The 17,723-nt window shown below is 32.8% G+C and overlaps 1 protein-coding gene across 1 annotated transcript; it reads right to left on the minus strand.

The window, feature by feature from the left end:
• Positions 1 to 8,134: 8,134 nt before the first annotated feature.
• On the minus strand, positions 8,135 to 10,904 carry LOC18033076 (protein NRT1/ PTR FAMILY 6.1). Its single transcript, XM_006420755.2, has 5 exons — positions 10,633 to 10,904; positions 10,310 to 10,546; positions 10,001 to 10,218; positions 9,307 to 9,887; positions 8,135 to 9,226 (listed from the first exon to the last, which is right to left on the minus strand). Exons 2-5 carry the CDS (start codon positions 10,533 to 10,535, stop codon positions 8,347 to 8,349), a joined length of 1,905 nt encoding a protein of 634 aa, XP_006420818.1. The 5' UTR covers positions 10,536 to 10,546; positions 10,633 to 10,904; the 3' UTR covers positions 8,135 to 8,346.
• Between the last annotated feature and the right edge of the window lie 6,819 nt (positions 10,905 to 17,723).

Below are 17,723 nucleotides of genomic sequence, written 5' to 3' on the forward strand. Positions count from 1 at the left end.
AATGCTTCGACTTTTCTAGCTAAGGATACAAATTTGGCTTGAAAATCATGGTCTTCCCTAAGGTTATGCGTGCCTCCATCAGATGAAGATGATTGAGGTTTACTTGATGACTCATAAGAACCAATTGTATCTCAGTGTTGTGCATTCTCTGCTACATAGTTAAGATAGTCTGATGCATCTTCAGGACTTTTATCCCTAAACTCACCATTACAGATCATTTCAACGACTTGTCTACCTTGGGATGTTAATCCCTCATAGAAATAAGACATTAATCTCCATGTTTCAAAATCGTGGTGTGGGCAAATGTTAAGTAGTTCTTTAAACCTATCCCAACATTGGTAGAGGGTTTCTCCAAATGTTTGAGTGAATGTGGTGATTTGTCTTTTGAAAGAATTTGTGTCTGTGGGGTGGGAAGAATTTTTTCAAAAATTGTGCTTGCATTTCATCCCAAGTTCTGATGTATTCTGACCTAAGATTTTTTAGCCAAGTTTTAGCTTTATCCTTCAGTGAGAAAGGAAAAAACTTAAGTCTGATTATATTCATGCTACAATTTTGATCAGTACATGTGTTACAGACTTCCTCAAATTCCCTTAAATGCAAATATAAATTTTCAGACTCAAAACCATGAAAAGTAGGAAGAAGTTGAATGATACCAGGTTTGAAATTAAAATGTCATGCATCAGGAGAGAAAACTATAGATGATGGTGACCCTGTTCTAGTAGGATGCATGAAGTCTCTAAGGGTCCTAGGTTGTTCATGAAGATTTTGCAAGGCTTGGTCATTTTCGTGCTCCAAAAAATTTTCAGTTCCTATGTCAGTCATATCTAAGGGTGGTGAAGGTGATCTTTTAATTAATCTGCCACTATTTGTACGAGACCAACGATGCATGCAATGCTAATGATGTGTGCTAAACCAATGATGCATAAAACGCTAAATGAAAATTGCAGAAAATAAAAATAAACTGGAAATTAAATAAGTAAAAATACAAAATAAAAATAAACAGACTGAAAATAAATAAAATAAATAAATTAGGCGGTAAAACCAGCCATAAACAAAGAAATTAAAAGAAACAGTTTAGGCAGTATTTTAAAACCAGCCATATAATAAAACATAAAATTAAATAAATTAATGTACAAGAATAAATAAACTGAAATTAAAATGATAGGTGGTAAAACAAACCATAGAAATAAATTAACAAACTGAAATTAAAATGCTATGCAGTAGAACCGATGATTTAAAATAAATGCGGAAAGTAAATTGCAGAAATTTAAAGAAATAAATTCAATTTGGGGACTGATTTGCAAAGATTTCTGGGCTAAAATGAAGTTTCTTAAAAACTTTATGAATAATGTTAAAGTTTGAAAAGAGGAAGGTGGTAACTGAAGTTTTGCAAAAAGAGAATAAAATAGAATCATGGAAAGATAGTAACGACAAAAAAAATATTAAAATAAAATAAAAATAAAATAAAGACAAACTAACACTAAATTTAGAAAACTCCCCAGCAACGGCGCCAAAAACTTGACATGACTCAAAAGTGTATTACTCTCAAGTATAAGAGTGTCTAATTATAATATAACCCGGTGAGTCCGGGGTCGAACCACAAGAAATTTTAAAATCTAGTTGTCAATTTGTTAAATAAAGAAAATTAATTGTGGGGAAAATAAATTATTTGAAAACAATTTAAAAATATGCTAAGGTTACGGGATCCACTCTCAATATTCAAACTATAATTTTAATACTCTGTCATTTATATTTTTCCTCACTTTTATCAATTAATTATTATATCATTTAATTCTATGTGTGTGGATAAATATAGAATAAAATATCTAATGTGTCACACTATATTAATGTGTCGACATTATGTCAAAATACCATACAGATCCAAAGAAATTTATAAATTAACATGACATAAAAATAACTAGAAAAGAATAAAATAAACTTAAAAACTCATTTGAGAAAATAATAAATTTAATAGTTAGAAACATTGAGCTTCACCTTTCACCTCAGCTTAATAAAATTAACCACTAATATTGAAAAGAAAAACACAACACTTTTTTTATTTGATAAACTTTTGAAATATGTTACAAAGAAAATTGATACAGAAGGAAACAAGAAAAGAAAAGAAACAAAGAAAGAAAGAAATTCTTCAGCTACACCCTTAGTTATCACTCTCTCTGAGAACTCGGCTCCCTCCTCAATGGCTTGCAAAGCATCTTCTTTTCTTTTATTTTATTAACATTAATATTTTATTTTATTTTTATATTAGATATATGTTAATTGAAATATGTAATGCTCAGGAGGCGTGATGGCCTCCTGACCATCACCAACATGCTTGCCAATGTTTTTTTCTTTTTTCTTTTTTCTTGTTTTATTTTTTTTATAACATCTCCTTAATTGATGAATTCTAAATAGCTCCAACTGTCCTTTTTTATTCTCGTTTTCAACTCTAATTTTATTTTTATTCTTGAAAAATATTTATAAGATAAAAATTAATATATTGCGACTTAAGTTGACATAAAATATATTTGGGGAGTATTAAAATAATTTAGAAATAATGAGCGCGTTAATCGACTCAACAAGTGAAAAACTAATAATCTTAACCTTATTAAATGTAAATTTTTTAGTGTCAATCATGCATAAACCAAAGGGGGGAGGGGGTATTTATACATGAAACAAACTAATCACAACCATTCATTTATTCAACTACTACACAAATCATCACCATTCATTAAAACCTACCACTCACCTACTTCACCAACCATAGAGTGAAGTTAGCTCATAGAGATCTTGAAGACTCCTTGTACATTCTTCAGTTCTTTCATTTAAGAAAGATGGTGGTGAATCTCTACATGTGGTTGATGCTGGTGAGATAGGTGGAGTAGCTGACTCTTGTTGTTCTTCTACTTGTTTTATCTGTGTATGATCATCTTCTTCAATGGGAAAGAAGTTGAAGTCATCCACACCAGAGCCAAAATCTCATTCTCCTTCTTCATCAAAAATTATATCTCGACTGATCATGATCTTCCCGTTGTTTGGATTGTAAAGCTTGTATCCTTTGGAGTTGTTGTCAGAGCTGATGAAGATGAACTTTTCACTTTTGTCATCCAACTTGGCTCTACTTTCGTGTGGTACATGTACATGGGCAATGCTTCTAAAAACTCTTAGATGGGTGATGTCGGGCTTTCTTCCACTCTAAGCTTCTTGTGGCGTCCTGCCTCATACACTTCTTGTTGGAGATCGATTGGATAAGTAGACTGCACATGCAACAACTTTAGCCCAAAATTCTTTAGGTAGCCTCTTACTCTTGAGCAAGCTTCTTTCCATATCGAGGATGGTTTTGTTCTTTCTTTCTGTAACACCATTTTGTTAGAGGGATCTTGGAACTGTCAAAGGTCGTCGAATTCCATTTGCTTCACAAAACTCTACGAATTCTTTGGAAGTGAACTCTTCACTTCGATTAGATCTCATGGCTTTAATATGGTATCCACTTTCTTTTTCCACTGCAACTTTAAACTTCTTGAAAGTTTCAAAGACTTCTGATTTCTGCTTCAAAAAATACACCCAAGTTTTTCTTGAAAAATCATATATGAAGATAAGGAAGTAGTTACTTTTATCAAGGGAGCTTGTCTTGAATGGACCGCACACATCAGTATGAATGAGCTCAAGTGGCTTCTGAGCTCTTAAGTTTGACTCCTTTGGAAAGCTCTTTTTGAACTGCTTGCAAAGTAAACATCTTTCACAAAGTTGATCAGGGTGATTGATGTATGATAAGTCTTTCATCATGTTCTTCTTAGATAGTAGCTCCAGTCCTCCAAAGTTGAGATGCCCATATCGAAGATGCCAAATCTAGGATGGATCTTTGTGACAGACTTTGAAATATTTTGCAACAACATTTTGAATATTTAAAGGAAACATTCTATTTTTCAACATTTTCATCTTTGTAATTAGATTTCCTTTGTCATCTCTTAGGAAAAGACTACAATCTTTTAAGTGAATATCATAGTCTTTTTCCAAGAGTTGACCCAAACTAAGGATGCCGCTTTTTATATTGGGCACATAGTAAACATTCGAAATTATTTGGTGGCTATTATCTTTTGCACGAAAAAGAATGTTACCTCTACCATTTACTAGTACTTTTGAATCATCTCCAAAAGTGATACTACCATTCACATATTCATTTAGTTCCACGAACATACTTCTGTTCCCACTCATATGATTACTAGCACCTGTGTCAAGATACCATGTATTTTCTTGACCTCCACTTGTGTCATTGCATGCTAGTAAAATGGTGTCATATTCACCATTTTTCTCTTTAGCATAATTCACTTTTTCCTCAATTTTGGTGCTTGGACCTCTGCATTCTAAAGCATAATGCCCAAACTTTAAACAATTATAGCATTGTACTTTGCATTTGTCATACCTCGATCATGGATTGCCTCTACCTCGTCCTATGGTTGAGCTTTCTCCTTTGGCATAATTAGAGTTGTTGTTGTTGAAATTCCAACCTCGTCCATGACCACGACCTATACCTCGTCCTCGACCTCTACCTCGAACATTATGTCTTCTCTCGTTGTCGGAGCTTTCTTCTCTTTTCTTTGGATTGACTTTCATCTTGAGAAGTTGTTCTTCGATTCATTTCTTCTTTTTCTATTTTTCTTCATAGGCTTGCAACCTTTCTTGAAGTTGTTCGATCGTCATATCCTCCAAATATTCTGATGCCTTCATGTGTAAAGACTCAAATTCTCCCCGTAATGTTTGGAGACGAACCTTCTTAACTTGCTCCGCTCCTTTGTAAAAGGTTTCTAGCTTCTCCCATGCTTCTTTTGAGGAGGTTGTATCAGCAATCTTTTCAAAAGCATCTTCATCTAATAATTGAAAAATAAGATACTTTGCTTTATTTTCTTTCTTCTTCAAGTTTTTTAAATTCTCCTTTTGCGCCGCAGTTAAAGTGGCTTCATGTTCTGGCATAATAAAGCATTTCTCCACGACATCCCATACGTCATGTGCACCCAATAGAGCCTTCATTTTAATACTCCAGTTGTCAAACTTAGTTCCATTTAATTGTGGAACTTGAAATGACATCATACCACCATTTACCATAACTCACAAATTGAGTGAGAATTTGGAGATTCTAAATGCACGGATGGATCCGGCACGTCGAAAAACTTTGGGAAGGACTCAAGTCAACTTTCGGTCAACGATCAACAGTCAATGCAGGTCAACAGTCAACGCAGGTCAACAGTCAACATCGGTCAACAGTCAATGTCGGCTTGTTGACTTGGTTCGGTCCGACTTAGTTCGGCTCAAGGCGGCTCGGTTGAACTTGATTTGGTTCGAAAGTTCGGTTCAGCTTGGTTCAACTCGGTGAGTTGACTCAACTTCAGAACAGAAAACTTCCGGCGGCGAGTGTGGGCGTGTCTGGTCTCCGATCAGGCTGATTTTTGCGGCGTCGTGTTCCTCTCCTCTCGTCGAGATATTCGATTTGATATCTTATATGACTATATATAGCATCAAACACTAGCTCTGATACCACTTTGTTGGAGAATTAACAAATTAAACACTAAAAAAACACATTATTTTATTTCTTCAACAACACTCCTTACCAACTATAACTCTTATTTTTCACTCTTTACAACTCAGGGATTTTGTTACTTCACTTGATGCATAAACCAAAGGGGAGAGGGAATGTTTATACATGAAATAAACTAATCACAACCATTCATTTATTCAACTACTACACAAAATCCTCACCATTCATTAAAACCTACTACTCACTACTTCATCAACCACACCTACCACAAGAAGCTTCTATGTATTTGGGCTTGAATTTATTCATCTTGGATTAAGTTTATGATCCAACACATTGGACACCAACCAACTGGTAAAATACCAAAATTCCTTAAAATCACGAATTAAATCAACATTACTGCAACAAATTATTACAAATAGAGATGCCAACGACATTAAAATAGTTGTAGATTAAGGAGTTGGCTATGTAACGGATTCTGTAACTTACAAATCCAGCTTCAACAATGAATATTACTTGCACTTGTATGATTTTCTCTCTCCTCAGGACACGTGTGATTTTTTCATTGGGTGTGTAAATAACATAAGTTGTAACATAGTAAAATCTTTAGATTAGAGGTGACAGTGTAGATCATGACATGACTATACGATGTGGAAATGACACAACTTTTTTGAATTCATGTTGGTATAAATTGCATGATTAATAAATGTATTGATATGACTTTTTATAGTTTTAATAATTTTAAATTTTTTATTAATTGTGTTAAATAGGTTAACCCAATTAGTAATCGAATCGTATTTATATTTGCTTAAATTTGACACGACATTAACAAGATGGATAACATAAATTACGATCCCTAGTATAAATAAAAGTTAGAAAATAGACATAAAAAATAAAATCCAATTTTTTTTAAAAAAAACTGAGCATTAGAAAGCTCCAATATTGTTAACAAACTCATATTATTTCAATATCATTACAACATAAATTTGCCAGAAACAAACCCAAAATTGCAAATTAAACTCTAAGCATTCACACAGCCAGACACAAGAGTAATAAATAGGGAGAAAAAAAATATTAAAAAAAATCTTATTAGAAACCTATGTTCACTTATTTGAAATTACATCACAAAAATTTGTAAAATGAAATACTAAATCCAAAATACTACATTAGGTCTGACTAATTTAGATTCGAGTCGGATAGGATCACTAGGAAGACTACTAGAGCGGTAAAATTCTCTCAATAAATATTTAATACAACTGTATTTTTAAATTTCGAATTGAAGACTTTGGTTAAGATAAAACAACCCAATGCTAGCTGATTTTCGAACTTGTTGGTAAACACTGAATTATAATCTGGACTCTAGCATCATAGTAGGTGTAGATAAATTGGGGAGACAAATAGAAAGTATCATTACGGCCCGATTGGGATTCCATTTTCTCAAGCTTTTCTTCCCAATTTCATGCTTCCAAACCATAATCATCTCTTCAACAACAATTTTTCATCATCTAAACAACATTTTTCCACTCAAAATTTATAAATCCCTAATTATTTCACATAGCCCAAACAATTTAATCCAAAGCATAAACCCCGAATTGTTATAGCATTTTCAATAGTCACCACAAGCAGCACAAGAGTGAAGATTACATCTTTACCATATCTTTAACTCGAAAATGAAAGACAACGAAGTCAGATGTGTTCAACTGCTCTGGATGACAGCAACCTTGTGATGGATTGGGCTCGTTGTTTGCAGTGTTCGGGATGGTAGCTTCCGATTTTATGTGCTTAGTACAAAAATCTTGCACAGAAATCAGTGATTTGAGAGCGAGATGGTGAAAGACGTGAGAGAGGAAAGGATTTGAGGGAGGAAAAAAAAAAGGGCAAAGTGAGAGAGAAAAAAATGGACAACCGATTTAACAAGTTGACCATTTTTTTTTTTTCCTGTCAATCTGTAACCGATAACGGCTCAATTATTGAGGCCCGGCATTATAGCTTTCGCCTTCAACAATTACTGATTTCACCGAGTTAGCAATAGCATTGGCCCATTTCAATAAATTATCAGATTGATTGAATGTTTGACTAATTGTATTCTCTGGAGTCTGGCCCATGATTATCTGTTCATGTCAGCTAACATTTATTAAGATCTTATCAATTATTTGTTTTTCACCGATCATCTTATCTGATTTATAATTTATTCAGCAACCAGTTAAAAATGTCGGAAATGCATCGATGTAGCCAATTTTGCAGTAGGAAATGCACCTTCTTTGAAAGAAAAATGGTGGCTACCAATTGCTATGAGGATAATTATTCTACTAGGACTAAATTTTCAAAGATTATGCGGTTGAAAATATAAACAAGAGAGAGACAGGAGCACCAAGTGTATTTGTAGCACGCGCAGAGCATGAGGCCATGGTAGTTGAAGAAGATAATAAGTAGTGCACAGATCTAAGGATAGCCATACCCATGATTGAGGCTTTAGTTTTAGATGGTATTTGTTCAGAGGTCTGGGAAGTGAGTCAGTCTAAGTTGATTTTTTAGCTCATATTTCTCAGAAGTCAAATTTTGGTGACTAGTTAAAAAATTGTTTGAAAATTACTTGATTAAATGCCCTGTGAGCGAAGTTTTACATAGTTGTATAGAAAAGAGAACATAAAACTGGCCCATAATCAAAACTAAAAAGATAACAACTGATATACCAACTGTGTGGTTCTGAGTTTTACAGCTTTGCTTTTTGCTTAAAATTTCAAGGCTCAAAGTAGATTCACATAATTGGAAAAAGATTAAAATTGAGATTATGGCATTATTAGCTAGCTTCCAATTCCTTAGATGGGGCTGTCGTAGAGCTTGTTCTCCATCACCTCATAGTCATTGCCATGCTTCTGCTCAGACCTGTACTTGTATCTATATGCAGAATACAAGAAAGCACAGAAATTGATGACACTCAAAACGGCAAGCAGCCAATACAAATAATCAAACCTACCAGTATTTATATTCTGAGCTAACCAATTTGGTTGCCCTTTCTTAGGATTTCCTGTTACAGACTTGATGATGCTGTTCAATATAGAAGCAGCAAAGCAACCTAAACCCCCCGCTAAAGCTGCATAAGCAGACCCTATACTCTTCATTGCATCCGGGGCTTCCTCGTAGAGAAATTCAAGTAAGCCTACTATGCAAAATACTTCAGCAATGCCAATCAGACAATACTGAATCAAGAGCCAGTATGCACTTAGGTCTGGCATTGCAGTTAAAAAACTAAATTCATATCCATGACTTATCGCATAATTTCTGCGATATCTCTCAAAAATACCTGCCCATATTACTGATAAGATTGAAACTGCCAAGCCGATGCCGACTCTCTGAAGCTGAGAAGCCCCACGAGGATGACCTGTAATGCGGCGACATAGAGGAACAAATGTGGAGTAATAAAGAGACAGTATAAGAAATATGCTGAGACCTGGAAATACAGGCATACATGTCACTGGAAGTTTCAGTTTACCCATGTGGGTGTTCATTGTGTATGCCTGCTGCACTGAGAGAGTTAGGAACTCTGTTAAGATTACATTGAGCATGATTGTGCAAGCTGGTATTGGTACTAGCCTGACAAGTGTTTTAACTTCCTCAACTTGAGTTACAGTGCAAAGTTTCCAGGGACTTGGATTAATAACATCTTCCTTCAATTCCAGAGCTGCCTTGTCCAAACATCTGCAGGCTCACAAAGGCTATAATGTTATATTGAAATTAAACTAATTTCAATAAAATGAAAGAATGAGAGCTCGTGATACCTGAAATCATCAGTGTGAGCAATCTTTCCACTACCCTTTATAGCAGAATGTTTACCGGGTACCTCATATAGGCCGATTAACTCACTGCTAGAGAAAGCAGCATGTCTCTTCCGAAAGGCAGCAACGAGAACCTGGGCAACCCTTGTTAAGGGGCTGCCTCCTGGCAACCTATGCCTGTACAAAGGAGTGCCAATGAAAAACAACATGTTTGATATCCCCATGGCTATGGCCAAAGCACCAAAAGCAGATCCCCATCCATGTTCCATTTGAATGTAGACCACCAAAGTAAACGCCACAATGGCTCCAACAGTGACAGAAAGATAGAAAAAGTTGAAAAATCTATCCAGATGAGTCTTGTAATCTTTACTCCTTTCATCAAACTGATCAGCCCCAAACGAAGAGACACAAGGCCTTATACCGGCAGCTCCAAATCCAGTTATATAAAGAACTGTATATAGGTAAAGCATCTGCCATGATTTAGCTGGCTCGCAGCTTCCTAGAAGCTGGGATATCCGATCACAATTATCTTGGTTTGGCATGAAAACTTTCATTGTTGCACATAAAGTTATTCCTGTCAAGCCCTCCGAGAAATTAAGGCAACAGAAAAAAAAAACAAGCACTACGTGATCATCATCATTCAATATTAGCTATAGTCAATGAAATTCTTTTTGAAATTTAAAAAAAAAATCCATACTGCAAGATAGATAGTGGTGAAAATGGCAATTGTCCAATATCGACCAAGATAAGCATCAGCTAGAAAACCACCGAGAACGGAAGATGCTTGTGATATTCCAAGAAAATTGTTAACAGCATTGGATGAATCAGCAAAAGATTTATGCATAACATAGAACATAAAGGTCACCATATTCACAGAAAGACCAAAATAAGCCATTCTCTCTGCCATTTCATTCCCTGCATAATTAAGACAATATCAAATTCGCTGCGCAGTACATGTATCATCTGTGCAGGTTCAAGCAAACAATGCATTTGAAATAAATTTTACCGAAAATGAATAAAGCAGCAATCCAGCCTCCAGTCTTTGAAAGATCAGCTATAGGCTTCCCATGGACATTAACAGGGGTAGTTCCTCCAGTATAGCCACGGCCAAGAGCCATTCTTCTATTATCAGACTCAATAAAATACACACTCAGCTTCTTTCTCTGATGGCTTGAACTAGTAGCTGGTGTCTCTTGTAAACTTTCAGGTGATTTGATTTCTCTGCTACCCATTTCTTAACTTCCTGCAAAATGATTCAAAACAGACATTGCAAAATTATGCATGGAAAAATGATAGACTTCAATTGTAAGCAAAACCATTTCTACTTACTTGCGCGGCAGAACAATGATACTGAAGAAAAACAACTGTTGAAAAAAATACCAATTTTTGTGATAATATAATTCAGATAATCATGTTTTGGGTACAGTTGGTAAGTAAAAGAGTCAAGAATAATAATGTGGTTCCAACCAACACAATAGGACCCCCCATATTTGAACAAAGATCAAAATTGCATTAAATGGGGTTACAATGAAAGAAACAGCTACCCATTTTGATGTTTTATGTTTAACTGTCATTGCTGTTCTTGAATGCAAAGCCTAAAGCTAAAGCCCTCCCATATTATACATCTAGCTTCTTTGTTAGTTGATATTTGATAGATCATCATAGCTAGTCATCATTTACTTACTGTGACACTCTGAAGAAAAACGGCCAAGAAAATGAAACCAAAATATTGGTAGGTCATTGCTTTCAAAGGTGTGAAAATTTGTTAAACATCAATTTTTCGCCTTTGCTAGGCTTTAATGTTATGTACTTGTTGCTCAGAGAGGCCTTCCCTTTTCTGGTTTATGCCAACTTCTTGTCTTAATTGCAAGTTTTACTACCTTACTGCTTCTGGCGGCCAAATTAATCTCATTAAAGAAACTATTCATGAGTTCTAAGAACTTTTTTTTATAATAATAATAATAATAAATTATTATTATTAAAAACGAAAATTTATTTTTTATTTACCATTCCTCTTAAACCCGTACTTTTTCTATAAAAAAAATAGTTTTTCAAATTCCTCTAATCTTTTTTATGTTATCAAATAATTTTCCATTAAAAAATCTAGAAAAGTATGGGTTTAAATCGTACCATTAAAATAAAATAGCCACATTAATAAAATAATAATATTTTAATGGGGCTATTTAAGAATTTTTTATTTTTTTGTTACGAAATGTTTTCATATTTTTTAAAAATTATTTAAAATATTTTAATAGAATTATAGAAAATATTTTCTTCTTCTAATAATAAAAAAATATTGTTAAATAATTTATTTTTTTAAAGGAACAATATTTGGAAAATTTTCATAAATGGCCAATTATGAGAGTTACTTAATTTGGTTGAGACTATTTGAACCTACAATTTTTCTTTTAAAATTTTTTTAAATATAATCATCTTTAAAATTTAAAATTCTATCTTTTGATCTATATGCCGCCCTCCATAATCCCAAAAGATATTTTTTGACTTGTCCCTATGGCTATAGTGCTACTTGAAATTGGTTTGGAGGGCAAACTCTCATATGTTATGGTTTAGGTTTATTGATGAGAAAACATATATAATATCAAAAACATTAATTTTTGTTTTCTAAATTAACACTTGATATCATTTTAATGTATTTTATCTTATTATTATTATCATTACCACCACCATCATCATCATAGTGTAAAAATCTTGTTTCTCATAAAAAAATAGTTTTGTCAAGAGTTTGAATACATATAAGAAATCCAATTAAAGTTTAATGTTAGATGAGTGTAAATTAGGTTGGTGCACGGAGAAGTATGATTTTATGCAATGAAGAAATATGATTTTATTATTGATTATTTTATTTTGTCTTTAACTATAACTTCCTCCAAGGTATTGCAGTAATATTAATTTTATCAAAATAATTGTAATTCTAATCAAACAACCCAAGAGAGGGAAGGCGAATTAGGTTTTTTAAAAAGTTCATCAATCACAACACTACTATCCAACACCAACAACTACCACAATTCAACAAAAAACAATAATTACAAATACTACAATTTTTACGTGGTTTGACAAACCCTCCTACATCCACGTTTCCAAGTAAACTAAACTTGAGCATTCCACTAACACCAAACCTTAAATCTCAAGGCTCTAAAATGGATATAATTGACTTCAAATGTGTTAATAAATCTTTACAATCTTGAGACGATCTCACACCTCTTTACCCAAGTGTTTCCTTCACTTACAACTTCTCAATTTTAAAAACAATTATAACAAGATCAAGTACCTTATAAGAAGTTACAACTCAACAATGAATTGAATGTATGTAAGTAAACAAATGAAAACTCAAGTACGCTTGGAATGATCAAGTTGTAATTTAACAAAAGTTGTGAAATTGAGTTAGAGTTGGCCTTTTTTGATAGATGGATGAAGAAACTAGTTGTTGAAGTGTGCTATTAGATTATCGATAACTTTGAAGCAAATAGTTACTTGCTGAAGTGTAGAGGTGCCAAAAGAACCCGCCCAGCCTAGATCTGAACTGGACCTAGCCTATGCAATTCGAGTAAAACCCAGCCTGGGTTAATAAAGAAAACAGTTATGGGTATTGATTTTCAATACATAGCTATTTTCATGCACGGTTCAAGGCAAGACCCAAAAAACCTAAAACCTTGATCTGTGCCTAGTTAAATTTTTTAATTTAAGAAAATTAAGAATAAAAATATACAAATAAGCCTCAAACCTTTACCCATTTACAGACCCTAAATCTAACTCATAACACACACACGCAAAACATAAGCCTGAGGCCACTAGCTCCAACTACAACTCCAAGCAGACCTATTGATTGCCGTTCACTGCACTGCATTTCCAACACCACAGCACCGCAGCATTGCACCTCCAACATGTATCCCATGTAATGCATGCACCATACAGCACCGTAGTGATGACATCGCACCTCCAGCCAAATTGATGTTTATCTTCCTATGAAGTTGTTTTCAGTTGCTAGAATCCTTGTAAATTCTCTTTTGTTCTCTATGAAATAGTTGTAGCCAAAGAAGATGCAAATTTATCATAATATTTTGATGAGTGTGTCTAATTTATTGATAAAGTTAAAAGGTAGGTGGTGGTGTGCTGGTTCATTACTTTACGGGAAGATCCAGAAGTTGTCATTTATTTCCCCATCTTGGCTTTTTTTCAATAATTGTACTTGTATACTCTAATGATAATAGATCCAATGAATCTAGAAAGTGAGCAATTTTATAACACCCCAAATCCAACATGTGCGATGCACGCGATGAAGGAGGCTACTTACAAATCAAAATCTTTACATAAAAATCTCAAACTGATATATCTCAAATTTTTAATCAATTAAAACAACAAATTCATGTGTTTAACAAGAAATAATCTCTCTCGAAGACAAAAATATAACAAAAATCTCAAAACTCCCCAATTACAAGTTCATAAAATAAATAAACTTAAAAAAAACATGAGTTTATTCCTTCTCTTATTCAACTAGCAAAAGGAAACAAATCTCTAACTCCAATGATAAGCACATGTCTCAACAAGGTAATTAATCTGCAAAAAGTAATGAAGAGGGATGAGCCGTCAACTCGGTAAGTAAAACCATTCCCAACACATTAGGCTTATCGATACCAAAAACATTGCAAGCCTTTTTTAATTAAAACATATATCATAACTCATAAATTTCATAAAATGACATATCACGATAAGATGATATAATTTCATAGTAATTCATAATATCAAAAACATAGTTAATTATGTAGCAAATTGTATAACACATACATAGAAAACAAAATGTTAGCTCATGTCACATAGTGTCACCTACACTCTCGGTGACTCGGCCAAAAATAGAATCAGAATTATAATATCGTGTGCACACTCAGAACAAAAACTCATGTATATGTAATGACTTGTATGGACAATAAGCCAAAACATTCAAATTATTTTTTTATCTGTAATGACTTGTACGTGCATTTTGCACTATATGTGGCACTTCGCGACGCTCTATCCCTCGAGAGGTGGCCCCCATATAGTCTCAAGAGTGGCCCCCGAATAGTCTTAAATAATCTCAATCATATATGAGACTAAAACATTCTTGTCAGAGTCAAAAAAGATCATAACAATAAATTAGGCTTGCAAAACAAATTCCATTATGGTAGTTTAGAGATAATTTCGTAAAAGATAATCATTTAACAAAATAAATTGCATATTTAAAGGCTTTTACAATATTATGTTAAAACCATAAAAAAATAACATAACTTTCATATTTGAAAACATTTACATAAACTAATTTTGTTATGAAAATCAATTAATTTTCAAATAATTGCAAAAACACATGTACTTATAATAGACCAAAATAATCATACATATCCAGTACATTAAGAAAGAAGTTACTTATCTCAATAAAAGAATTGATCTAACACACATATAAGCCTCTAAAAGCCTCAAACACCTCAAACACGTTAAGCAAATACAAGATATAACTATTAATAACTTATTCTAAGAACCTAATTTTCTAATTCATAACCATACAAATTTGTTTCTCAGAATTTTAACTCTTAATCTAAAAATCAGAATGACATAATATTCTATAGAACTATTCTGGACATCTATGGGTATCTCATGTAAAATTTTCAAGAAGATTTGATACCAAAAATAGTTTCAAAACTATTTGTTTCAAAACTATTTGTTTCTTAACAAATTCAAAACTGTTTCACAGTGCCTTCACTGAATAGAATGAGTTTCAAGAATTATAAAATCAGAAATTAACCAGAAGATTATTAAATTAAAATTGCAAATACTAGAAATAATTTTGTGAAGTTTTTCATTTTGCTGAAGTTGCAGTTTTGCAGTGCAGCGGTGTTTGTTTCGAAAATACATATAAAATTGAAAAGTATGTCAAATCTTATGAAACAAAATTTATTTAATAAGCCCTATATGTCTAGTTTTAAAAAAGATGAGGTTCTTCTTAAGAATCTTTCATAAAATATGTGTTTAATTTTGAGTTATTCACGCTGTCCAGAATTGTCCAGTGTGTTTATTTCATCAAGGATTGATTAATAAGACTCAACAATAAATCAAAGCCCTAAACACAACTTAAACACATCCTAAATCACGCATAATGGTCTATAACAATCTAAACCCATGTCAACAAAACCCTTAATAGAGTAATAGAAAATCTTATGGAGAATAGGGAGAGTAAAACTTACCAACTGTTAAGATTCTCTCCTAAGCAAGGGTTTCAATCCTAGGGTATTAGTAAGAGAGTAATGAGCAGCAGATAAAATAGAAGAAAATGTTGTGGACTTAGGGCTAAAGAAGAGGGAAAAGAATGATTTATAGGGAGTTTTAAGAAACCCTATTAAATTTGGAAAAAGTAAATCTTTTCCAAAATTACCCCAAGAATAATCCTTATTAATAAGGGCAATAATGCCATTTGTAATTTCTAATAAAGAAAAATATTCATAATTTAAAATCATGGAAATTTGGCGTTATATATTTATTCTCTAAATCTAAGGGAAGCAAATGTATTTTAATCAAATTGTTCCTTTTTAGTGTGACTATCGTTGTTGCTTATCTGATGAAAAAGCGTGGCATGAGCCTATCTCAAGCTATGGGGCATTATTATATCCAAGCAGTTGAAGCCTGAATAAAAAAACCCATGCGCAGGTGTTCTTGGGCTAGACCAAGCCTGTATTTCAAAAAATCGGGCCTAGGCTCGATATTTGGCCATCCCTACTGACGTGGCATGTGATCTATTAAAATAATTTGAAAATTTTAAGTCCAAATAAAACACTGCTAAAAAAAGGCAAGCGTCTATTTTAAAGATAGGATGTACACATTATTAATGGATTAACACTAACTGCGAGGCGAATGACTGCTAGTTCTAATTTCTTAATTTTCTAAATTTTACACTTTGGTCCCAAAAATTTGTAAAATTATATTTTAGCTTATTAAAATAGGTCCTCTTCTAGAATTTCAAACAATACTTGTATGATTTCATAATTTTAAAAACTCTTCAAATTAGTCCATATACTTGAAAACAAACCTTTTGATAAAAACAGTTAATTCCCATTTTTCTTTATGTTTAGAAACCTTAGAATATGAAAACAATGATAGATTTAAATGTCATGACTATGATAATAACTTGAGCTTTTAAATGCTTACTCATGCATACATTTAATCATACTAGTTTTACAAGAAATGTGACAAGAAAGATCACTTAAGTTATTATCCTTTATACTTATTCTTAACTTGATGAGTTTCGTCAATGAATCCTCTGAGTTTGATCTCACATGGCTAATATTTGGCCTTCAAGAACTAATGAGATTTAAAACTGTTTTTCTGATATTACTCTTACTATATTGTTTGTTATTATTAAAATCAAGGTTTACAATACCTTTTAGGTTAACAATCTCACCATTTTTTATGATGAAAAACACTTTATGTACTTTAACATGCTTTGGAAATTTTTGACAAATTTTTTTTTGAGATTTATAATACTACCTCAAGTATTATATGGGTTTTAAGAAATATCAAAACATCAAAAGCACTACAAGATGCTCAAAATTAATGAATTAAGAAATAAGTCATAATTAAAGCACTTCACTATAATTTCATCAAGCATGCAAGCACTTTTCAAAAAGATCTCATCTTATCAAACACATATGCACTTCATCTTATCAAAATACATTCTTTCTCTCTCCCTTTAGAAATCATCATAAAGTAACTTTGGCACTAGTCATAATCAATATGTTCAAAATCAAGACAACCAAGCAGGTCAAAGAACTAATGTGACATTTCAATTCAATTTAAATAATCTCATATGTGTCAATATCTCAAAGTTCATGTATTTCTCCTCCTTTTGATATCATTTAAAGCAAGTGAGTAATGCACATTCAACAATATGTCAATAAAGTCCCAAAAGAAAGGCATTGAAAAAAAATGTATTCATTCATCAATCATAGATCTCATAAGATCAAACTTCATCAAGTATAGTATAATCAACAAAACACATTCTTTCTCCCCATTTTTACATCATTAAAATTTAACCGAAGCATAAGTACATAATATCAATGTATAGATCATCAAAATCAACATGCCCATCAAGATAAGCCATCATCATGAGTTAAAAGAACAAGCGATCAAATCCATAAGTATAAATATTCATATATGCCAATTTTATACATGAATGATGATATAACACAATCAATGATGGTATAAGTGAATTTGAATAAAAACAAGTTATCGATTGTTAAAATTGTGAGGAAGAGAAAAATTAGCATCAAACATGCAGACGATTAGCCACTTGCAAGTTAGCAATTAGCTGCTAATGAGTAATGTACTCACTAACTTAGTAGCAATGAGTCGCATGTGAGCTAACAGTTAGCCTTTTGCAC

This window comes from Citrus clementina, unplaced genomic scaffold, assembly GCF_000493195.1.
Source record: "Citrus clementina cultivar Clemenules unplaced genomic scaffold, Citrus_clementina_v1.0 scaffold_9, whole genome shotgun sequence".
In the NCBI taxonomy this organism is placed as follows: domain Eukaryota; kingdom Viridiplantae; phylum Streptophyta; class Magnoliopsida; order Sapindales; family Rutaceae; genus Citrus; species Citrus x clementina.

Coding starts and splice junctions, on each gene's coding strand:
- LOC18033076 (XM_006420755.2), bottom strand. CDS start 10,535: ATGGGTAGCAGAGAAATCAAATCACCTGAAAGTTTACAAGAGACACCA. Junction 10,219..10,309: donor TGCTGCTTTATTCATTTTCG/GTAAAATTTATT, acceptor TTAATTATGCAG/GGAATGAAATGGCAGAGAGA. Junction 9,227..9,306: donor GCTCACACTGATGATTTCAG/GTATCACGAGCT, acceptor GTGAGCCTGCAG/ATGTTTGGACAAGGCAGCTC.